The following is a 24,655-nucleotide window of genomic DNA, read 5'->3' as shown; positions in this document are numbered from 1 at the left end:
GGGCAGTTGGTCCTTGCAGCTCCCAAAACTGTGTAAGCTATGATGTGGCATAGCTCAAGCTTTAGAACTTATCAGTTCCTAGGACCAGAACACGGCAGTTGTTGTTGCTTTACATATATATTTTTTTGTGTTGAAAGTTTTTAAAAGCTTGGAGTTGTTTCTTAAACAATACAGTATCATGACCTCAAAAAGTGAGTTTTTTGTTTTAAAAAATGTATTTACAAGTTGAGTGTTTTCCTTCTATCCATGGGTCAAGAATGGAACATTAAAACCTTTACAAACAAACCTGGGTGCAGAATCATTTTGATGACAGCAACATACCTATTTTTGCTTGCCACCAACACCTGGTCGTCTATTTCAAAGTAGATAAAAGGTAAATGTAAAATAACATTCCATTATGCACTATTTTTTTCTGTATTCAAAACTTTCATCCATCATAATACAGCTGTTTGTTGTTGATGATGATGATATTCCAAGAACAAACAAAAAGGCGCCTTATCATATTACTTCCTTTGTTCATGGATGAGAGCAGAATTGGACAGTTTAGTGAAGCTAATTTTTGTCTTGAGAAGGATTGGAACTAACATTTACTTCAAAATAAACTGTATAACACACTGGGCACTATTCAACTGAAGTTGAGCACTTTATGTACTCCCCTAAAGCTCAACAGCTGAAATCCAGGAGACTTACATGTACCTGATGGGTTTTTTGTGGGGAAATTCAACTACAATTTGTGACTGTATGGTTGCTTTTTTTAGTACATTTGCATCCCCCCCATTTGTCAGATTCTGTGGTGTATTTTAGTAGTGCAAAACTCCAATATAGTCAGTTCCACACATCTTTCCCTGTGGCAGTGCTGAATGAGACTATGATGGAACTGGTCTCATTGTTCCAAGAGACTTCTCTATCATAAAACTGAAGATGCTTTCCCTGGAGAATAAGTCTTAAGTGAAAAGGTTTTGAGTTTCAAGTTTTTAAAAAGCATGATGCCACATTTTTTATATAAAAACAAATTAAGATGAAATATTCTCAGCAATTACAGTTCATTCTGGAGTAAAACAGTAAAGCACCAAGTGAGTTTTCTTTGAAATTACTTTCTCCAACATGGAATGTAGACATAACAAGGTTTTCTAACTACCAGTGGGGAAAGAAAGAGCAAACAATTCATTTTCCCACCCACTGTGTGTTGAATTGTCTTGCTACTCTAAAATGAGATTAATCTTTAAAAGGTCTAAACTAAAATAACTCGAAACATTAAAAGGTAAAGAGAGCTGGCAATGTAATTTCTTAGGGATGATACAAAATGGTAGAGGGTGCCTAAAGCATGGTATAATTGCCGATCAAATTCTCCCAAACAAATTCCCCTTCCCTCCAATTAACAAAAGCCCTCCACCCATCACAAAACTTCAAAGCTACTCACATACTCCGTCCTCACAATATTTTAAAAATAAAACCCACTTCTAATTCATTCCTACTCATATTCATGTTGAAAAATAAATTTTCATTTGGCTTCTGTTGCTACTTTGCATCTAGCTTTGCCATCTCTTGCACGTAGATGCCAATGCTCTCACTGTCAAAAAGCACGAAGTAAATGTTCTTCAAGGAAGAAGGGCTGGAGTCATCAAAATGGGAAGAAATGGCTTTGAGTGTCAGCTGGGCTGCAGTCTGTTTTGGAAAGCAATTTCTAGATACAGGGGAAAAGAGATCAACATTAAAGCTTGAACGTAAGAGCATTAGCCCAAATTATGAGCTAAATGTACTTTATAAATGCTCAACTCATTATCTAAAATGTTATTCCAGAAAATCTTCTATATATATATATATATAAATGTTCCCATTGCGTGCGCACGCGACACCACCTTGCTCCGTAACCGCTGCACCAAACAGCATCAAATTAGGACAAAGCGTAACATGAGCATCGAGGAAGGATCTAGCATAATAAAAATTTTTAAAAACCACACCTGTCATGCCTAAAATATAGAATAAAGGCAAAAAAATTGGCGCACACATTACGTGTCACCAGCAACAGAACTGAAGACTCCAACAGCATTCAATAGAAAGGCGGATTGCCTGTTGACGTCATCAGACCTGCGCCAAAAAGAAAACCCTGTCCACCATTTTATAACTGCCATCTGTAAGCACCCAAGGACTTTCTGACACAAACTGCTTAGTGGAAAATGTGGAAAAAAGACAGAGCAGGAGGCAGGGCAGTTGCGGAAGAGAGTGGGGAGGAAAAAAATGCGGGAGCAAAATAAGCCGAAGGCTGCCTGAGAGGTCGCAGTGAGTAAGACCGGCTCTGAGAGGATTTTGTCACTGGGGTGCGTAATTTTGGGACTGGGATGGGGGAGAATACTCTTTAATGGCGTAGAGCATGGGGCCAGTTAATTGTGAGGAGGGGGTGTTTGTGGGGGGGGGTTGCGCTTTTACAGTAAAAAAAAAAAAACCAGAGCAAGGCCCACAATAGGCCTCCATAAAGTGGCCAGTGCCCTCACTTAAAATGGCCGCCACAACTTTGCATGATGAACACACAGTCCCAAGTGATCAATACCACCAGACCGGCCCCTTGCTGACCCCTACTCTACAGGGACAGGGAAGAACGAAAACAGGAGCTTCCATAACACTTTCGGGGTCAGAATTTTAAAAAGCAAAAAAACCCATAGCAACGCGTGGCTGGGCAGCTAGTTATCAATAAATAATGTTCAACCTTATAATTGCTAAGATTATAGCAGCTAAAAATCAGAAAAAGCATATCTCCTACTATATTTGAATGGATTGAGAAAATCTGGTCCGTAGCAACTATGATCAAGCTAACATAAAAGTACATATGAACCAGCCTAACAGACTTATGGAAAAATGGGTATCTGCTGTCCAGGAATAGCAGCATATTTATAAAGGACGGAGAATCTTCATTTGGGAAGAAGAGGACTGATAACAGGCAAGGGCTCATAGGGAGATGAATCTTGGAAAGAGTGCAGTGCATCAAGATGAAGATGTAGGTGAATCAACAACAGTAGTTTCAGGATACAGATAGTAGAGCTTACTTGGTCATGGAAATAAAGGGACAAATCATAATATTATGGGAAGAGAAGCTGGCTGATAGTGCTCTCGAAGCACAATGGTAGTCATAGTGAAATTCAAAAAGATAATAGACCATGCAATGTAAGTGATGAATAGCCACTGGGCAGAGGAGCTCCAGAGATACTGTTGGAGAGAAGTATCTTAACATTTCACCTAGCATACCTAAATCCTTGGACAGCACTGAAAAAGACCACAGCTATTGAAATATAAAGTCAGTCACAGAAATCATTAGGGCAGCCAACTCTTTTCTAGCAAAGCTCTTTAGTAGTTTCATGAAATACTAGAAGTTGAGAAAGCGATGCTTTCCTTGACACAGAGATGCAATGACGAAAAGTTGAACATTATGCAGTCATTAAAGGTGTAGGACCACTGGCAGGGGAAAAAAAATATGGCAAGCCTTCATATCACACTTATAAATTTGTTTTGTTACAAATTTGACAAGATGTTGAAACATTCATAACTAAGTGGTGGGGCTTTATAGAGAAAACCACATACCTGCCACTGGGGAAAGGTGGGAAAGCCACAGACTTCAGCTTCTTGTCTTCAGCAGCAGTTAAACAGTTCTTTACAGTCTCCTCCAGTTGCTCTTCACATTTGTCTGAACCCCATTGTGGGATGTGACAGTGAATGACAAACTTTGCTGCTAGACCAGTAGACTGGCTGAGAGCAGCTGAGGAAAAAAAGGAGAAAAAAGCAAGTATGTTAGGCTTTAAAAAACACCCTGTCAGTTTAATCAGGTCTAAATTTTTTGGCTACGGAAGCAAAATATTGTAGTTGCCAGCCCCCATCCCTCTGTCTGCCTTTTCCTCAGGAAGAACCAGTGGGATGGGGGCAAGCTTGCTTGCATACCACTGCTTGAAGGTGCCTTTGCCATCCTCCACCCAGTGAGGGGAGGGTTGCCATGTGGTGTAACCCACAGCCCCCTCCTGACTCTGGAGGGTACAAAAATCACTGTGAAACCACTAAGCTCTGCAGCTTCAGAATTAGATTAAAGGCTTAACATCTATCGCACTCCGCAGAGGACAGCTCCACACTTGCTACAGTGAGTGTGGCAAATGAAACTGTTAAGCCAATTCATTCATACTTCCAAACCAACATAACATTCCTTATAAAAATATAAGGTAGTCTTTATTCTGTTGCAATACAAAGACAAACAACAGCAAGAAAAAACACTGAATATTTGTAAGGAGAAAATACTAAATGATTAATTTAAAAATTCTGCAATAAACAAAAGAGGTTACCTTCTGTGACTTCCAGAGGTCCTTGTGTTTTACGGAGTTCCTTTATGGTTTCTAAGAACTCTTTACCTCCAGACTTTTCCAGTGCCTTGCCTGGGGGACAAAAAAACAAGACACATTTCTATTAAAATACTGGTGGAGTTTTCACATAAAAATATAGAATCTGAAGTAAGTCAGCTATCAGTTTTGAGCCAACAGCCCTACGGTCAAAGATTCATTTACCAATCCAAATAAAATGATTTCCCCTCCTCCCAGTGCCTCAACTTTCCATTTAAAATGTAGATAAATATTGTGCTGGCTGTCTCAAGTTTATTATAGTTTTATTGCACTATGGTTTTTATTTTTTCTATTTGTAAGACACCAAGATAATTCATTTTATGAGGTGTCTAAAAGACAATAAACTAACAAAACTCTTAAAACACTAGCAGAAACCTAAGCACATAGCAAATGCAGCCAACTTTAGGATGGTGTAATTAAAAAGCATAAGTAGCATTGCACCAACTTAATGTGTTATGAGATATATAGGCATTTGAAATCTTGAAACAAGACATTTGAATTATATCACTGTTAAAAATAAAACAATTGCTACAAAGATGGAAACTGCTATACGAATAAGGACTTTTGTTACACATAACTCAGACTTTACCAACCTAGAGACCTCCAGAGGGTTTGGACTACAACTGCTTTGAGTGCCAGTCAGCTCAGCCACACTGGCTGGGGCAGATGGAAGTTGTAGCTCAAAGCAGATATTAGTTTTGAGTTCTGATATTAAGGTCAGACTTCAACAGTCCTGGAAAATGATTACAATTACAATTCAAAGGTTCAAATATCCCCATCTCCTAAAAAAAATATCTTAGAGACTTACCTACTTCTTCTTTGAGGTCTATTTCACTAGTAGTTGGGTGCACAATGCCTTCTACTTTCATAGAACCAATATGGCTGATGTCACTCTGCGTCAGAGACAGCTGCAAGATGCCAATGAAATGGGAGAAAGAATTCACAAGAATATAAAGAAACTGGATGGATTGGACTAAAGGACTATACAGTACAGAATCTTGTTTCAAACATTCCAAATAGCTGTCATCAAGAAACCTGCAATCGAATTGCATGAAATCAAAAGCCGTCTCCTACTCTATGACCCCAGCACATTGTATCCAGAGATACTTTTTTGAGATGAGGAAACCAGAACCAAACATAGGATTCAAAAAGTGACCACATCATAAAGGTAAAGGGACCCTTGACCATTAGGTCCAGTCGCGGACGACTCTGGGGTTGCGGCGCTCATCTTGCTTTACTGGCCGAGGAGCTGGCATTTGTCCACAGACAGCTTCCGGGTCATGTGGCCAGCATGACAAAGCCGCTTCTGGCGAACCAGAGCAGCGCACGGAAATGCCGTTTACCTTCCTGCAGGAGCGGTACCTATTTATCTACTTGCACTTTGATGTGCTTTCGAACTGCTAGGTGGGCAGGAGCAGGGACCGAGCAACGGGAGCTCACGCCATTGCGGGAATTTGAACCGCTGACCTTCTGATCATCAAGCCCTAGGCTCTCTGGTTTAGACCACAGCGCCACCCGCATCCCTCTTGACCTCATCATAGATTTATATAAAGGCATCAGGCAGGGGCGTCGCTATGGGGGGGGCGATGGGGGCGGGACGCCCCCAGTTCAACCCCTGGGGAGGGTGAAGCGGGCGGCCAGCCCCACCCTCGCCGCGATCCGTGAGCCCAATGTGCGACCGGTGGCTAGCTTTATATCGCCAGGCGGCCGCTGCTCTCTCAGCCTCTCAGCCGGCTCAGCTAGCTTTCCCCTGGGAGGGGGGTTGACACTCTCGGAGCTGGCCCCACCCCCGCGATCAGCAACGCAGCCAGAGCCAGCCCGCGCCTACAGTATTCTTTTGTATTTTTCTTTTTCTTCCGAGGCTGCTGGGCTTGGGGGGGGGGTGGCCCTGAGAGGAGGCGAGGGGCGGGCTAGCGCGACGCCACGCTAGTGGGTGGCTGGCCTGTGATGCCTCGTCGCTGGCCCCGCCCCTCGTCCCGCGCGCCTGCAGCTTTCTTTTGTATTTTTTCTTTTTCCGAGGCTGCCCACGCTGCGAGGAAGAAAATGAAACCGACCAGGAAAAGTAACTGGGAAGTTGCTGGGGTGCATATGTCCTCACCCCCCCCAACCTCTCTTTCTTTTTGCTCGGGGGTTTGGTTTTTTCTTTTGTAAAACTGCCGTCTGTTTTCTCAACAGAGAAACAGAGAATGGTGCGCCCTCGTGGAGAACCGGGTGGTTTGTGTGTGTGTGTGTGTGTGTGTTTTCGTGTGCATGGAGAGTATCCGATCGGTGTTTGCAAAGAGTGTTCAACTTTGGGGGGGAGAGAAGAGGGACAAAAAAAGCATGAGAAATGCCTTCCAGGCACTCAGCTATGCAAAAGCGAGCGAGAGGTGAGGGAGTCAGGGAAGAGGATCTTTTGTTCGGTAACATTCTGTGCAGCATTGCGAGAGAGATCCAACTTCTTTCCTGCCTTTTCTCTCTGAATGGAGGTTCTTCTGTTGCCTCCCTCCCCCCCCCACCCCGTCCGGCTTTCTTTAAAGGAAACACACACAAACCTTTTTTAAAAAAAAGATTTCGAAGGTTTCTCCTCCCAAAGCTGCTGTCTTTACTTTTACATGCTTCTGTTCCCTCTAGATCCCCAAATGGCAACTTTCCCACTTTTCTCTTTTGCAAACTCCTTCCCACAACTGCCTCTCAACCCCCCCCCCCACCCCACAAAGAAAAAAACCCCTGGCGATTTAAGAGGTTTCTCTTAAAAAAAAGAAAACAAAACCTGATTTCAGGTGCTTGTAAAACGACAACTTTTGGGGGGAGGGGGTGGATTTGTTTGGAGCAAAGCCGGGGTAACGCGTGCTGGGGGGTGGGGGGGAGAGATCCTTTCTTTCCTGAATTAGAGATCCTTTCTTTCCTGAATTAGAGGTCTCAAACCGGCTCTGCAGCAAGTCTCCTTCCACGATACTTTCTTTTTTCATCACGTTCAGCTTGCCTCCTCCTGCGGTTTGCCTTATTAATCTTATAGCTATCAATTAAACCAGGAGGAAAAGTGCTGCCTTAATCTTTCGCCCCCCTCCCAAAATTTAGGGTATGCATGAGTGACAGTTACTAGTTCCGGAAGATCAACTCCGCCCCCCCCAGTTGTGCAGCGTCTTTCTCTCTCCCCTCCCCACCCGTTTCAGCAGCCCCGGCAAAAGACACAAGCAACAACACGGATCATCAAGCAAAGGAGCCAGAAGGCTCAGGTTGTAGCAAACGCTGGCTGTGGAGCGGGGAGGGAGAGGGATTGACAAAACCTTCTGCAGGGCAATGCAGACAACCTATGGCTAAGTTTCAAGTTATAGTTTGCTTACAAAAGATTACAGTTTTTTGTTTTTTTTTAAGTAGAAAGGAAAATAGCTGAATAGGCTATTCTGAAGGGAAATGTGCTGCATTGCCTTTTCTAACAGCCAGAAATCCACACAGTAAGGTGTGTTTCCGACTTACTGAAATGGATGTGAGCATTTCAGGTTGCCAACGTACTAGCCCAATCCAGTTCAGTAAATGGTCAAAAGCAAACTATGGTTTGATTCTGCACATTACGTTTAGCTACATATGGAGATGCGGGGGGGGGGTGTCAAAAATTTTTTTGCCCCCGGGTACCAATTTACCTAGCTACGCCCCTGGCATCAGGATACTGACAAGCTCTATTTTCAGGTCCTTTCCTAACATTCCCAGCAAAGAATTTGCCTTTACGCTGCAAACCAAATTTATGCTTTCAGCTAACCATAACTTTAATATATTTCCTATGTAGCCTGTTTCCTATCTTAGCTTGTTCACATCCCATGTGTGTGTGTGTGTGTGTGTGTGTGTTTGCTGCTATGCACTTTACATTTATTTACTGATGCTGTGAAATTGTCTGAATACTAAACTACTAAAACAGAAAGCAGATTGTACTTCCTTTTCTTATTGCTACCAAGCTGCTATCAAATTGCTAGGCTCTCACTTTCAAACTAGGGCTACCAGCAGCTCACTTTTCAGACTTCAAACAGAGCCTTTAAATACAGGATGACCACATGCTCTTTTCCTTAGAAACCCCTGCTATCTTTTAAATGCCTATCTTTATAATCAAGTAATGCATTAATCTGGCCCAAATCCAGCTGCACACGTGCACAGCAGTAATTGGGCTTCTGTGTGCATAGCCTGTATCAGATAACTGGTGATAATGCTGATCACCCATTCAGGGAAAGGAGGTAATCCAGTTCCCTAACCAACAAAAGGTTAGAATAACTGCCAGTTTTCTGACTGCAGCCCAAGCATGTGGATTTAGGGAGGAATTATGCAAGCAATTACAGTGGTACCTCGCTAGACGAATGCCTTGCTAGACGAAAAACTCGCTAGACGAAAGGCATTCGCTAGCGAAAGGCTGTCGCGCAAGACGAATTTTCCTATGGGCTTGCCTCGCAAGACGAAAAATTTCCGCTCTTCCCCCCCGTCAAACCGCTCTTCCCCCGTTGGTGCTTCGCAAGATGAAATTTTCGCTATACGACAGCACTCGAAGAACTAATTAATTTCGTCTTGCGAGGCACCACTGTACTCATTCACCTATGGAAACATGCAAAGAACCCTGCTTCCCGCCCCCCCCCCAGCTGATCAGGGCACTTGATTTGTGTTTACTATATGCATATTTATCTATAGTTACAGATTCACCTGAAATATACTGGACTAAAGGCACATAATTTCCCCTCTAATAGGTTCATTTTTTTCAGTTTGCATACGCAATACTTAACATTTTTGGATTTCAGTTTTACTAAAGCTGCATCTTCCTATTATTATTATCATTAAATTTATATACTGCCCTTCGTCGGAAGTTCTCAGGGTGGATCACAGAGAAGAACAAATAAATAGTGAGAACAAAAGCAAAACACCCGCCCCGCCCCCCGCCGCCCCATTCCCACAAACATGGTTAAAAGGCCACAGAATATTAATTAGCCTGGTCAAAGAGGAACATTTTCGCCTGGCATGTAAGGATGTATAATGAGGGCATGTAGCAAACCTTGCTGGGAAGAGCATTTCACAAACGGGGAGCCACTGCAGAAAAGGCCTATTCTTGTGTTGTTGCCCTCCAGCCCTCTTGATGAGGCACACAAAGAAGGGCCTCAGATAGTGATCACAGAGTCCGGGTTGGTTTATATGGGGAGAGGTACTGTACCACAGTGACTGAAGTAGCAGCAGTGTTCAGAGATTTCAAGATTATTGCAGTCAAAACTAATGCAGTCCCAGACCCCTGGAATTTGTGCCTTATAAATAACCCATACCTATTTCATGCAACACTTTCTCACAAGAGTTTCTCTCTCTCTCTCTCTCTCTCTCTCTCTCCGTGTGTGTGTGTGTGTGTGAGAGAGAGAGAGAGAGAGAGAGAGAGAGAATATTCATTGCTGTGAATGAAGAGGAGTGAGACCTCAGTAAGAATCATGATTGAATAGCAGGGGCATGGCCTGTTTTAAACAGGAGAAAGCTTAAACATGTAGCTCTTAGACCCTTTCTCAACTTTAGGTCCACAGATGTTTTTGGCCTACAACTCCCATCATCCCTGACCACTGGTCCTGCTACCTAGGGATGATGGGAGTTGTAGGCCAAAAACATCTGTAGACCCAAGGTTGAGAAAGGCTATCCTAGAGTGAAGATCTGCAGAGTGGCTACTTCATCATGATTTTTTTCCCTTAAAACAAGGAATTGCTTTATAAAAAATACTTCCTGGATCTTGAGGAAACCCTGACTAAAATATATGCAAAGTGGGAGTCAATTGAGCAAATTTTGATGTGGATAGCGTGGACATAATTTTATTGTACTGTTCTCTAACTTGGTACCTTCTGTCCTGGAAGAAGACTCCTGGAGGAGAGTATAGTGAACCCATCACCAGGTCCATCATCAGCTGCTGAATTTGATGCTCCTTCTTTTTCATTCTCCTTCTGTTTGTTCTATTGGGGGGGGGAAAGAAACATTAAGGAAAAAAAACCTAACAGAGTAGGTGGGGAAATGTACTGTCAGAGAACCCCCCCCCAAAAAAAAATATTCACAGCTAGAGTTTCCTCTGATGTGGTAACTTTTTTGTTTTCCACACGAGGGGCTAGTTCACATAAGCATCTTACTGCATAAGAACAAAACAGAAAAGCCACTGTGTAAGGATCTTAACACCTTATAGGCAAAGGTGTGACTTGGCTCTCAAATGGACAATGTGAAGATCAATATATTTTGACATGCAGAGTTGGGTTTACTTTAATATGTGCTATCCTGGTCAGGTCAGGTGTCCATTTGCAGCTCTGATACAGATTTTGAAAGCATGAACTGTTAACATATCCATGTGTGACTCATCTATAGGTTTTCTATCTCCTGGCATATGTTGGAAGTGGAGAAAACAAATCAGCTCTTTAAATCTAGGTTAAAAACCAAAAACTTTGAGACTGTGGTCCTAAGCATAACTACTTGGAAATAAACTCTGTTGAAGTCACGCAAAGGTTCACTTTCTCAGATGGAAGGCGCTTCCTTTGGAGGAAGGGAACCTTTGGATGTAATCCAATGAGACTAATTTCCAAATTAACCCCCCCCCCCCAAAATGGTGATGTCTATTCCCTCTTTATACTATTAATTGTTAAATATTGCATTATATGTAAGGGTCCCCCCCTTATAAATTACAACCCTATATGGCAGCCAAACTCTTGAAAAACTTGAGTTACTCCTTTCAAATAACTTACAGAGAAACAGATTATCTTACAAGAAGTTCTAGTTTGCTCTTGCACAGTATATATTGGGGCTATTAATAATGAGCAAACTCTGAAATGAACCTGAGCACAAAAAAGGCATTATCCTGTTTTCCAAATAGAGCTGCTTGGTCCAAGTTTCGCTTACCTTTTTGGGTGTCCGGGCTTTTGCAGCCTTTGCTTTCTTTCCAGTCTTCTTGGTCCCCAAATATTTCCTCCCTCTCTTCTCTGGAGAAGGTGAAAGGATAGTATCAGATTTGCTTTTGGTGCCTCGTTTTTTGGCAAGAAGCTCTGGATGAATTCTGGGCAGGACACCTCCGCTTGCAATGGTCACTCCTTTTAGCAACTGTAGAAAGAAGCAGTGTACAGAGACAGGACATACCTGAATACAAGATCTCTTGAGGGTACTCATTCACTTTGACAGATTTGCTTGTTGTTTTTACAAATAATTCACTGTACAAAATGGAAAAACTCCAAATATGCAGCTTTGCTTTCATGCTTAAAAAATAAAAATGTGATTAAATAAGCAAAATAAAAATAATAAATAATAAATTCAGTTATACTTCCTACATTTAATACAAAAAGGAAGAAACAATTTATAGATCAGATTGCTGATACTGAAGGCCCATGAGCTTTGCTGCCAATATACTCGTTTATGCTGTTATCACATTCTCCAATATTTCATGGGTGAAAACTGAGCCACTCTTTTGTGTGTGTCAAAGTATTTCTGGAGTGGAGTCTGGCACCTCAGCAGCATGCCTGGCTACATAACACTGGGGCCAACACAATTCACTCAATCTGCCAAAAGTAGAAATTGGGAGCTAAACAGAAGGCTTAAGTTGACAAAACTAGTGAGGCAACCCACAAGCTATCCAGCAAGTAAAAACAACACTACTATATTGCATTTAAAACACAGAACACTGGTCCACTTTAACAGTCGAGGAACACAGAGGCACAGCAGTAAATGCCCAGCCCAAGATAGGTGAATGAATTTATAGTAAGAATTCTAGAAAAATAAAACATTAAACAATTGTAGCCTCCCTGCCCCCAGTTAAAAATGTAGCGTTTGCAGTGTGGTGGCGTAGTTCCCACAGAGATTAAACTACTGTACTAGCACTTCTCTCTATAATACAGTAGTTAAATGTCCCTCTCCATTGCTGCAAACTTTACCCAGAGAGTGTACCAGTTCATCCCACTTCTCATGTTCCTTTCCTAATCTGGCAAAACCAACCCCTGCTTCCCTTCCTATTCTCCCCAATTTCCTCCAATGTAAATTATGCCAAGACCTCACTAAGGCAGCTCAGAAGTCTACTTTCAATGCTAGGCCAGTGTTCTGGGAATAAAGGCACCTCTGAGATCGTGAACAGTATGAGCCCCTCATCACTTAACTACTGCACTTTTGTCCTCCCACAAACGTAACACTCAGGAGTAGGCTGCCTCTGAACACATGCATAAACACTGAACCATCATCAATCCTTTCTGCAATGCCCATGCCCATTGTCTCCTCCCACTCCTCTCATTCCACCTAATTCCTTAACTTTCTCTCTCACACTCTCCCATCCCTTTTAACAATCTACCACAGTGGTTATCAAAGTGTGTGGCAGGACATCATGACAAGTGTGGCAGAAACATTCAAGAACAATAAAATATTTAAACATTTCAGTGTAGTATAGTATATCCAGCCTACTGAGGAGTTATGGAGAAGTTTATTCACTGTTACGTTTTGATTGGGCCTTAATCATAGAATCATAGAGTTGGAAGAGACCACAAGGGCCATCAAGTCCAACCCCCTGCCAAGTAGGAAACACCATCAAAGCATTCCTGACAGATGGCTGTCATGCCTCTGCTTAAAGACTTCCAAAGAAGGAGACTCCACCACACTCCTTGGTAGCAAATTCCACTGCCGAACAGCTCTCACTGCCAGGAAGTTCTTCCTAATGTTTAGGTGGAATTTTCTTTCTTGTAGTTTGAATCCATTGCTCCGTGTCCGCTTCTCTGGAGCAGCAGAAAACAACCTTTCTCCCTCCTCTATATGACATCCTTTTATATATTTGAACATGGCTATCATATCACCCCTTAACCTTCTCTTCTCCAGGCTAAACATACCCAGCTCCCTAAGCCGTTCCTCATAAGGCATTGTTTCCAGGCCTTTGACCATTTTGGTTGCCCTCTTCTGGACACGTTATAAAGGTAATACCTTATAAAGGTATGTTCTATTGCAGACTTCCTCAAACCTGGCTCTCCAGATGCTTTTGGCCTACAACTCCCATGATCCCTAGCTAGCAGGACCAGTGGTCAGGGATGATGGGAATTGTAGTCTCAAAACATCTGGAAGGCCGAGTTAGAGGAAGCCTGTTCTACTGGGTACATCATAATTTTGGTGGTACCATAGTTTATGGATGTCAAAGATATAAAGTAGTACATCTCAATCTGATAGGCTACTCTTTGTGACACCTGTCTTGAGCTTCAGCTGCTGTTTTCATCATGCAAAAAGGAGGGGAGAGAAGAGGGAGGAATGCCCCCCAGCCTCTAAATCAATCTGATTCATTGAAATATTTTCACTCTGCTCTGTATAGATTTCAGAGTGGTGTAAAACCATGGCAGTCATGGTTGAAACAGGACAATTGGAAAGCAACAGCACAAACCTCCAGCAGTTAAACTTGGACCAGGTTCAATGGAGTTTACTCCCAGGTATGTAGGTATGGGATTGAAGTTTAGGTGATTGTATTTTGTGGCATTATAACAGTATAGCTGTTAGTATACCCTTTCTTAAACATTTCTGTCCTGGGGCAGCATGTCTAACTATTGAAAACTGGTTAATAAAAATGTACTATTCAAATCAGAAGCACATGACTGTAGAGCTGCCCCATGTTTATTGTAGAGCAGGTTGATAAGAATGCTTTAAATTGACTCCAAACACTTCCATGCTTAATGTTTGTAAGGTCCTTGATTAGTTGCTCATGAGTAAGCAGGCAAAACTCCAAGTTTCCTTTAAGAGTTTTATTGTGGAAACTATGTACAGTGCAGAGCTAATAAGTTCATGTCTGTATCAAGCGTTGTCAGAATCCGGGAATGGCCCCTTCCAGTTCTGACCCCAACAAAAAAGCTTTGGTATACTTCCACCTCCCATCCTTTCATTTCACCCCTTGATTTCTTTGGGGTGCTGGAAGCTGCGTGTCTCCTTCATCGCCCCTTGAACGAGGGGAGTGCAGGGTTTCTCCAGCATCCTCAGAGCCTCTTCCCTCCATACCCTGAAATGCCTGCCCCTCCCCGCTGGAAGCCTTGCTGCTTCCTCTGCTGCCAGAGGAGGTGCTACTGGTCAAGTGGGGCCGGGGCTCTCTGTAGCATCCCAAGAGCCCTTCCACCACCTTGCGCTGCACCGGGACAGTTCCCTGACAATGTTAATTTTTTTTTCACTTTCTCTCTCCCCAATTGAAACCTTTAAACAAAAAACAGCAAACACATTCAGGAAGAATACCTGCAAGCCATGCAACACCTTGTTTGGCAAATTCAGAAAAAAACTGTAAGAAACAATAAGATCTTGGTTTTTCAACATTTTTTTTCTAGTAGTGTTGAACTACAGCACTACAACAGTAATTAACAGTTATCCAATGCAATTATCTTCTGTAAATTGTTTGTAAAGCATACCTGATTCAGCTCCTCATCATTAGCAACTGCCAAAAGGATGTGTCTTGGAGCAATTCTTCCTTTTTTGTTGTCCCTTGCAGCATTACCAGCCAATTCCAATATTTCTGCTACAAATACAATGGGATACATGTCAGTAACAAGATAGGTATGCTCCTGGGACTCACTATATAAATAATTTACACATTTGGGCCATCTGTGAACCACCTCACATCGTTTCATTTCCTGGACCTGTAAATTCTGGGTCCTTCCTTGAAATGGAAAAAACCCTGGGATGTGTGTATTCCAATACCTTTGCTTTTAATGATTTACTGAATTTACACATTCCGAGCGTTGCCAGCTTGCAGTGCAGGGGTGTAGCTTCCAATCTTTCTTTTCACTATACCAGTTCCAGGCTGCTAGCTGCTAGCACCCTGCTCCTAAAGGCACAATTTCAGAGCTTTCTTCCTGCGCCCACTAGCAGGAGAACTGGCAAGAGCTTTCTGCCCATCTGGGCCTTCCAGCACAATGGAACCCTCACCACTGGCAGTACTTCTCTCTGCTGGCAAAGAGGCAAACAGTGTGCCATCCTGACCCCTCCAGCCCTAATCGAGGGATTAGGATTGCACTATTATTTGACAATTTCTATTTATATCCTGCTTTTCAATTATATAGTGCCTCAAGATTCTTACAAAAAAGAAAAGCTTTCCCACTTGGGATAAAGCATGCATGATCGGATGTCCACTATTCCCACTGCTCTGTTAAAAGCTTGAACTCAACAACATCAAACAGGCAAATGATTTCTTTACCATTATACAGTCTCATTTCCAGAAGTGTTGTGCAAGCACTTGGCCTTGCCATTTCATTAATTTAATTAAAACATGTTCTTACCTGCTAGATATTCTATGACAGCTGCCATGTAGACAGGAGCTCCCACTCCTATCCGGAATTTGTATGTTCCTTTCTTTAAGTATCGCATCATTCTGCCCACTGGAAAAATAACGCCTGCTCTGCTGGAGCGAGACATTTTGGTCATTTTTTTCTTTCCACCTCGGGCCGACATGTTGTCGCTCTGTGTTTTTCAGTCTTCTGGCAGATTATTCTTATTTGCCTGTCCTAATAAAAAACATACAAAGGATGAAACAAGGATTGATATTGGGTGTGATATAATAGGAGTTGGATTTTTTTAATGTTGGGGAGCAAGATTTAAGGCTGTGTACACACTATATACCTAGCTACGCTATACGTTCAGAACACATTCCCCTGCAAAGAATTCTGGGCCTTGTAGTTTGCCCCCAACAGAATTAGAATTCCCAGCAACCCTTAACAAACTGCAAAACATAAATGACCTATAGTAATGTAACTGGTATGGAAACAATACTTTCAATATTGTACCAACTAGTCCACAATGTGAACAACTAACATGGCACAGCTGCCAACACCCATGATACTTCTAAAACAAAGTTTTCATAGCCAGTTTCTTCGTCTGATGTTCATATGGGTGTCAGTGGTTAGGCAGCAAGACTTTTATCGCACACACATATGTTATGAACAGGTGTGAAGGAGCCCCATGTTGCAGAAGTATAGTACAAAAATAAATTGAGAGAGAAAAAAACCTGTGTGTGTGAGACACACGTCAATAACAGGGTGAAGACTGTGACCACGAAACACTGATTTGCCTGGGGGATCTGGAGAATTATGTGGGAGGGGAAACGGAATGGAGTATCCTGGAGAAAGGGTACTGACTGGAACAGTGAGCAAGAGCACTCTGCACTGCAACACTGGATATATGTCCCACATTTCTGATTCAATTTCTCCTACTACAACCAAACCTGTTCATGTAATAGCCTCTCATATTATCCTAGGCTGTTCCAATACAAACTAAAATTAGGCTTCTATACTTTTTTAAATTGTGTAAATTGAAAATTTCTGAAAGGCACAACTTTGTCATGAAGGGGTGAGCATAATTGTACCTGTTGAAATTGTCTTTGCTACACAACTATGAAAAATACAGAAGCTGTATCCTCCATTGCGGGACCCAGGTGGCGCTGTGGGTTAAACCACAGTCTAGGGCTTGCTGATCAGAAGGTCAGCAGTTGGAATCCCTGGCACGTGGTGAGCTCCCGTTGCTCGGTCCCAGCTCCTGCCCACCTAGCAGTTCAAAAGCACGTCAAAGTGCAAGTAGATAAATAGGGACCGCTCCAGCGGGAAGGTAAACGGCGTTTCTGTGCACTGCTCTGGTTCGCCAGAAGCGGCTTTGTCATGCTGGCCACATGACGCGGAAGCTGTCTGTGGACAAACGCAGGCTCCCTCGGCCTATAGAGTGAGATGAGCGCCGCAACCCCAGAGTCAGACACAACTGGACCTGATGGTCAGGGGTCCCTTTACTTTTACCTTTACCCTCCATTGCATCAGAATACACTATATATATTTTGATTCCATATTGCAACAAAGGCATATACAGCATATCTTATAGGTAATAAGTAATATATAAGTAATTTCCATTTTTATTCTATGGCTTTTAACCTGGAAGCCTCATACACAAATGAAACTTGTCCTAGCATTGAGATAAATTGATCTTAGGGTTGTGATCTAACTATGGAGATGTACCTGACTGAGATGTATCTGGTAAAATAGCCTGCATTTGCTCAGAAACTAGGCCACACACCCACACAACCAATTCTGTACATAATGCCCATTGTGTGCTTGGCATTTTACAAAGTGAAAGAGGCACACAGGAGACAACAAAGGAAGGGGAGGAAAATAGAGCAGTGATAAAAAGGGCAAGTAACTGGAATTATTTCAGTTACATGTACTTAAGGCTTAGTTAAATGCATCATTACACTGTTATTTGTTTGTGTTGTGTAGCTTTTGTGTGCCTATGTGAAGGGAAATAGGATGGGAACCTTTTTCCCTGGCAGAGGCAACCCATTTATGTGGGGGTTACGTCCCAGGTCATTGTGCACAGTCAGTGGACTGCGTGTAAGCTCATTCCGCCCTCTTCGGGTACCAAACCTGGCAAGTGTGTGCACGGTTATATGTGCATCAAACGTGCACAAAATGGGAGTTGCCCATACCAAATTATATGCTGAAATTCAAACAGCTGCAGCATTCTCAGAATGAGGATAAAACAATAAAGCAAACTGCACCTGTTTAATGCAATTCCTGTCAGACTTGTAGTTCTTTAAGATACAGAAACATAGGAAAGGTGAAAACCCCAAAAGGTAGAAGTGTTGTCTGTTGTCTGTGGATAGATTCCTGATGTTAGCATACACAATATTTTGCATTTGTGTAGAAAGCTGCATGTCTACTTGTATTTCTGAGATAGGGCGACCTAATTCATGTGTTATCTAGGTGATGTGAGCCCTGTTCAGAAATGCTCTCCATGCATTCAGGGAATCAGGGGAGAGGAGGGCATGGAGCCCACTGGTCCCACCTCCAATTTGCCTACTGACTTCTCATCCATCGCCTTCATACATTCAGTGTAAGGTTTGGAAGCTTAGGGCTCCCAAATATATAGCAAACCAAACCTTCAACCGAAGGTGTACAGGTTGTGGGCAAGGCCAGCAGACATGCCGATACTGCTTCTCCTTCTCACTTGTTTCCTAAGCACATAAAGGGAACTTCTGATTTTTCTTTTCTTATAAAAGAAAATGCATTTAAGACCATTTCTATACTGCTTAATATATAAAATATTTCTAAGCAGTGCACAGAAAAACACACAAATATTACCTAAATATGTAAAACCATAAATACAAATTACAAAAACAAGAATGAAAAGTTAAGAAATAGAGCATTATAAGTGGCTGCAGCACTTCTGATTGCAGGGGGAGATATCAATGATTGAATGTTCCCCATACAGAAAAGTATATACACTAGACTAGATGTTAGGGAGAAGGGAATCATCAGACTACCAATTCAGTGGGAAGACAGGGAGATCAGATTGCTCAAATTATGTGGCAACTTCATTATTTCCACTGAATCTTCTGGCACGATGCAGAAAATATAGATATTATTTATCTAAAACATTTTCATCCCTGTCAACAGGCAGGGTTTTTATTATGGCAGTAGTGATGGATTGAGGGGCTGCGTGGGACAATAAGAGAAAATGTAAAAAGAGGTAGACAAGCATTTGGAAAAACAAAACAAGAAACCTCAAGACCTCGCAATTCACACAAACAGCTTCATACATAATAGAGACACGCACTGCGCATGCTCTGCGGCCGTTTCCTCCATCCATAACATTCCCTCTCAGAAGAGGGAGGTGTGACATTGCTCGTCCTCATATAAGAACGCCCCACTCTTTAAAGGGGCTGGCCTTTAAATTCAAGCAGGAACCTTTCTGTTTCTTTCAAATTCAAACCGCCAAAGCATTAAAACTTATTTATGTAGCGAGCGAGAGCGTGGAAGATGTTGCTAATACGGAGTCGGGGGGCGGGGCGCGCGCGCACTGAAGGACCCGCCCCGCCTAACGTTCTTTAAGGCACGCGCTCATAGGTCGGACGGTTGAAAGACGCGGCTGGCAGTTTTTTCTTAAAGGGGGTGTGTGGGTGGGTGTGAGGGGGCCAGCGTTTAAAGAGGCAGGATGGAGAGAGTGCGCTGGTGCGCGAGCCGCCAGTAAGGCGCAGGGAACTGTGGGAAACCAACGCCGTTCCCTTTCCCGCGCAATTCCCGTCCTCCTAGCCTCTGGCGGGGCGGGTGGGGGAGGCGTCTACCTTCGGGCTCTCTCGTCAAATTCCCGCCTTTCTCCTCGTTCTGCTTGTGGCCCGAGATGAGGGGGGGAGGAGTGGTTGAGATCCCGTTAACCGGCTCTCGCTGATAGGGCGCCCCGGAAAGGGAAGCGCCGGGGAAGTGACCTCTTCTCACCTCACTCCCCCTTGGGAGAGCCGTGCGGTGGGGAGGGAGAGAGGGAATCGCGACCCCCGAGAATTGGGGGGGGGGGGTTAGAAAGAAACTGCGCAGAGGGCGGCGGCCCCCCCTCCACAACACTTGGCGGCATTTTCTTGACCTCTGAGGAGGACAAAACGGGATCGGGAAAAGCGCCGCAGCCTCAGCGGGAAGAGATTCTCATCTCGCGCGCTGAGGTGCCGCCACTCCCGCTTTTTTCTGTTTCAACGGCTCGGTCTGCCGCCTTTTCTCTCTTCCCCTCGCTTTGCTCCCTCCCGTCCCTACTGGGGATGGCGTGCCTCTCCCCGCATTGCCTTCATGCGTGGGAATGGGGGGGGGGGCGGGAGGCTGCGGCTGCTTTCGGGGGCCGCTTCCCCTCCCGCGGCGCCGCTTTGGGTGAGGGGCGGGGGCGGCCAGTGACGGCGACAGGCCTCCTCCTTCCCCGCCCTCCCCTACGGGCCCCAACGGCTTGTCCTCCGGGGGTGCATTAACCGAGCAGCCTTTTCCCCCCGCCCCGAGCCTTCCCGGTCACCTGCCCGCCTGCTGCCGCCTCCGCTCCGGCGCCGCCGCAATGCCCGCGTCGCGCTTCCTCCTTTCCCTTCCGTCGCTTTTATTGTATGGTTTCAATGGCGGCAGCTCTGGAGGCCGGTGGTAGGGAAGGGAGAAGGGGGGGGGGGGTCCTTCTCCACATACCACCTCTAGGAGGAGCCACGGCAGCGCGGTCCTCCGAGCGCCCCCGCCGCCAGCCCTGGCGTCGACGGCGCTCTCCTGGTGCCTCAGGGAAGAGCCGCCAAGGGGGCTTTTTAGCCTTGCTCTTTGGATCGGCTGCGGGTCAGTTTTGGAGCCATCGGGACACCCTCTCGAAATAACCCACTAACCCTGTTCCTACCTCTGAAGGTTCCCAGCGCCTGCCGCTCCCGAATGCTTCGCGATTTCTTCTAATTCTTGCTTCGCAGGGGTGACTTTAACCTAAAAGAAAGCCCTCTGCCAAGGAATACCTGCCCAAACAGAAAGGGGCGGGGCTCTTTGGGAAAATACTGTGCAGTGGTGCTTCTTTGGACCCGGTGTTACAACACCGCTGTACGCTTTCGCAAGCTGCCTGAGATCGCTGTTTGGCGAGGATGTTGCAGAGCGCACTTTAGATCCAAGGAAGCATTACAGTATTTAGGAGTCTTGTGTTGCTCGATGTCCCTCTTCATCGTCGATCCTGCACAAAAAGTACGAGTCCTATGTGTTCAAAGCTACCACCGCAGTGTAGGCTTTTCGCCCATAATTATACATTGAAAGGGTGGCACATTGTTTCCATTTCATTACCACTGTTTAGTGCAATAAGGGTTGAACAGTAACTTGTTTGGAGTTGCGTTTTTTAAAACTGTTGAGGTTGCATCACCTGTTCTTAAAACATTTCAGGCAGATTGCTTCCTGTAATAATATTAATGTGAGTTTATTGTGTGCAAAGAAAGGGAAGGACCATGCCTCTGGTAAAATACGCAGTTTGCCCCAGCAAAAAATTATGTGGAAGTAAGTTCTGCTTTGTTTCCTGAGGCTTCCAGTAAGATGTTTATAAAATGCTTCAACTACATGAACAAGTATCTGGAGAATTGGGTTCATCTCCCTATAGGACTCTACTCAGAATTTGAGATATTATGGGGAGGCCTTACTCTCATGTCTTGCTACCTTCACAGGCATGTTAAGTGGGCCTTTTCAGTGACTGCTCTCAAACTGGAACTCATTGTCACAGAGGGCTGGGTTGGCTCTTTCCTTTTGTGGACAGGCAAAGACTTGATTCAGAAACCTTTGGCCACTAACGGGCTGTTGCAGCAGGGCCTTCTAAAGGTGTGTGATTTCTTGTGCTTTTAAATGGTATAGAAGTCTTTCAGGGCTGTTTTTAATAGGGTTACTTATTAGGTTTTTTAAAAAAATAATTATACTGATTGTGCATGTTTTAGCTGTATTTAGCTGTGAGCTGTCTTGGGTCCACTACTGGGAGAAAGGTGGGAGAAAAAATAAGTAAATATGAATAACGTACCAGTACTAAATGTGGGTGGCGCTGTGGTCTAAACCACTGAGCCTAGGGCTTGCCGATCAGAAAGTCAGCTGTTCGAATCCCCAAATGGGGTGAGCTCCCATTGCTCGGTCCCTGCTCCTGCCAACCTAGCAATTCAAAAGCACATCAAAGTGCAAGTAGATAAATAGGCACCGCTCCGGCAGCAAGTTAAATAGCGTTTTCGTGCGCTGCCCTTCGCCCTGTACAGCCCACCCCCGGACGTTTTACGGTCTATGAGTGCTGCACCAACGACAAACAGTTCCCAGCAGCAGCCCTTCAGACTACTAGCTGGATCCTGCTTACTTCATTCACCACAGACGAGGATATTGTGAACTAAAAAGATGTTTATTGCGTACAAAGCTTGTGGTTGCTGATAAAATAACGGTTGTTCAATAAGCTTATAACAGTTGTCCTATACCGGCCTAATACCTCTAAATGTTACCGGCCTAATACCTCTAAATGTTAACTAAATAGCAATAACAATGCGTTTCACAATCTCTTTATCCTCTCTGCTAACATCCACCTAAGACTCTAAACTCCCAGCTCTATCTCTTGACTCACACTTCAACTCCCCACACTTAACTCCAACTCCTCCTGCCCACACTTCAACTCTAACTGCCTTACTGCCCACTGGGAGGGGTGTTTTATACCGAGGCTAAGCCCGCCCCTGAGGGTTCTAACTGTCAGAACATTTAACCCCTACCTGGCATGAGGCTAGTTCTCCACATACCTCCCTCCTTTTTAGGTTTGTATCAGAGGAGTTACTAGCCAAAGTATCCCTCTGATACAAACAACATTTTAAACATCGCTATAGACATTTCCTAAACAAACATTTTATAACTCTTACCTATATTACCTAACTATGGCATAATATATATCTCCAGTAAAAGTACATATAGTTGTGAACATTATATACAATAGTTCATGCAGCATTAGGTCTTTATTGCAAGAAAAACCGTAACTGTCCTTTAACCTTTGTCTTTGGGTCTTCATTATAAGGCGTCTGCGATGATGTTTAGGATCCTTTCACGCTCCTTATCGTCCTTAACCGTCACAAGAAGTATCTTTCTCTGGGCACCAGTCTTTTCTCTGCCATACGTGATGGGTTGTAAGCTGTCTTCCTCGGCCAGATGCCACAGTCCCATGCCGATCCCTGCACTCGAGGCGTCTGTAACGATTGTGGATCCCAAGCTGGGTAGAGTCTTTGTTTTTCAGGGTCAAAAGCTCTCTTAGTTCAACCTCTCCCTCCTTCAGGTTCTCTGTTAAGTGTTCAAGCTCGCGTACTTGTACACACATCTCCATGTCATCATAAGCTGCATAAGATCTGGTTGTCTGGCTTTTAAATGCACTGGGAACTATTTTCAGAAGTTTGTGGATATCTTCTTTTTTAATCAGCTTGCTGAAGCTTTCTAGACAAGCGTGATCACTTAATGAAAATAGGCTAAAAAGCTCTGATTGCTTACTGCTCATAGCAATCTCCCTTGTTGTCAGTTCATCTTTGGTCTGTATTGATTTATCAGTTCCCACTTCGAGCAATTTTAAGACTACTTTTGTATGCCTTTGACGTGGTAGCCCTGTTGATGCTGTGTAACCACATTCATTTTGGACATTTATTTGTGTTGCATGAGCAGCAGGGTACCCATCCTCCCACCACACAATCTCTAGTGTAGGAAACACTTTCACTTTCATAGAAAGTCGATGGGACCCCATGCCAGCTATAACTTCTAGCACGTCTTTCTTTCTATCTTTCCAACTGATGAATGGTTTATCATAAATTTGACTAGTTGTTCTAACTGATCTCACAGATAGGTCACTGGTCATATTGCAGGTAGACACTCCTTTACCAATATCACAGGCTTTTTCCACAACGTGACTACTGTAGTCTAGATTGGGTTCAGGGTTTAGTGACTGGGTTGGGTTTATCATATTCTTATGCATGACCCGCCTCCCTTCACCATGCTGAATTATATTGTTTATATCATTCATTTTTGAAATGATCTTACAAGGACCTTCCCGTGTCAGTTGTAACTTGTCACTGTTTACTGGTCTGATTAATAAAATGTCTTGTCCTGGCTCAAAAGATCTCTCATGTGTTTTCGTTTTATCTTGCCCATGTCCTTGTAATTGACAACTATGGCACGTTCGACAAAATAACTTTATTTGCTTGCCCATCCCAAGCCAAAAGAAATTTTGGGACACCCTTTGTTTGGTTCTGGTGATTCCCAAGTGACCTCCAAAGATACTGCCATGTGCATGTTGTATTATCTTGGTTCTGAATTCAGTAGGTACTATCAGTTGCCTGTGGATCTCATTACCCCCTCTATTAGGCTTTAAAAGAATCTCCCTGTATAGCAACCCATTGTTGACTATAAACCGCTCCGGGCTTTCAGGGGTTAATACTGTATTCACGGCTATGGCTTGAAAATATTTCTGTAAATCTGTATCTAGTTTCTGCTTGGCTGCAAAACTAGCTGCTTGACTATTTGTAACTGGCATTATACTTGTATCTTGTGTCAGTTCAGCAATTGTATCAGGCCTTTCCTCCTGAGGTAACTGTCGCAGTTTTTGTGCCCTAGTTATTACAAATGCACTCTGTACATGGTCAAGGAGATCCCACCCGATTAACATTGGAGCTGGGATTTCTGGTGAAACTGCTACTTGCCATTTTCCAGACCATTGTTTATATGTCAGATTAACTAATGCGACTGGCAAGATTTCTGGCTGTTTTGATATTCCTTTTAAACTGATTGTTTTGCCTTTAATAAAGTCTTCTGGCTTTAACAAATCAGGATGTACAATACTAATCTGAGACCCTGTGTCTTTTAAACCTTTATATGGTTTACCATTCACCCAAATTTCTTCTCCGGTTTTGTGTAATAACATGTCATCTTGTTGAATTATATAGCACCTCACAACTTGGGCCACTGGTAACTCATCAGCCTGTTCTCTAGACTGGGCCTCGGTTGCCGTGGCAACCATGTTGGCAGTTGGCTCTGTCTTCACAGTTTGGA

General features: G+C 43.7%; 1 protein-coding gene across 3 annotated transcripts; it reads right to left on the bottom strand.

Moving 5' to 3' along the window:
- Window positions 1-957: 957 nt before the first annotated feature.
- On the bottom strand, window positions 958-20,575 carry LOC117046731 (core histone macro-H2A.2). Of its 3 annotated transcripts, none has more exons than XM_033149069.1 (9): window positions 20,487-20,575; window positions 15,602-15,826; window positions 14,735-14,841; window positions 11,235-11,432; window positions 10,196-10,306; window positions 5,182-5,281; window positions 4,320-4,409; window positions 3,574-3,748; window positions 958-1,684 (listed from the first exon to the last, which is right to left on the bottom strand). In XM_033149069.1, the coding sequence occupies exons 2-9, from the start codon at window positions 15,771-15,773 to the stop codon at window positions 1,519-1,521; spliced, it is 1,119 nt and encodes a 372-aa protein (XP_033004960.1). In that variant the 5' UTR covers window positions 15,774-15,826; window positions 20,487-20,575; the 3' UTR covers window positions 958-1,518. The 3 variants fall into 3 exon arrangements, with proteins under 3 accessions (XP_033004960.1, XP_033004958.1, XP_033004959.1); XM_033149067.1 differs by lacking the exon at window positions 20,487-20,575 and adding an exon at window positions 20,130-20,271; XM_033149068.1 differs by lacking the exon at window positions 20,487-20,575 and adding an exon at window positions 20,134-20,271.
- Between the last annotated feature and the right edge of the window lie 4,080 nt (window positions 20,576-24,655).

The sequence above is a fragment of the Lacerta agilis genome, chromosome 5 (genome assembly GCF_009819535.1).
Source record: "Lacerta agilis isolate rLacAgi1 chromosome 5, rLacAgi1.pri, whole genome shotgun sequence".
Lineage (NCBI taxonomy): Eukaryota > Metazoa > Chordata > Lepidosauria > Squamata > Lacertidae > Lacerta > Lacerta agilis.
Note: the sequence above shows the minus strand (reverse complement) of the source record. Positions and strands in the feature narration are given on the sequence as shown.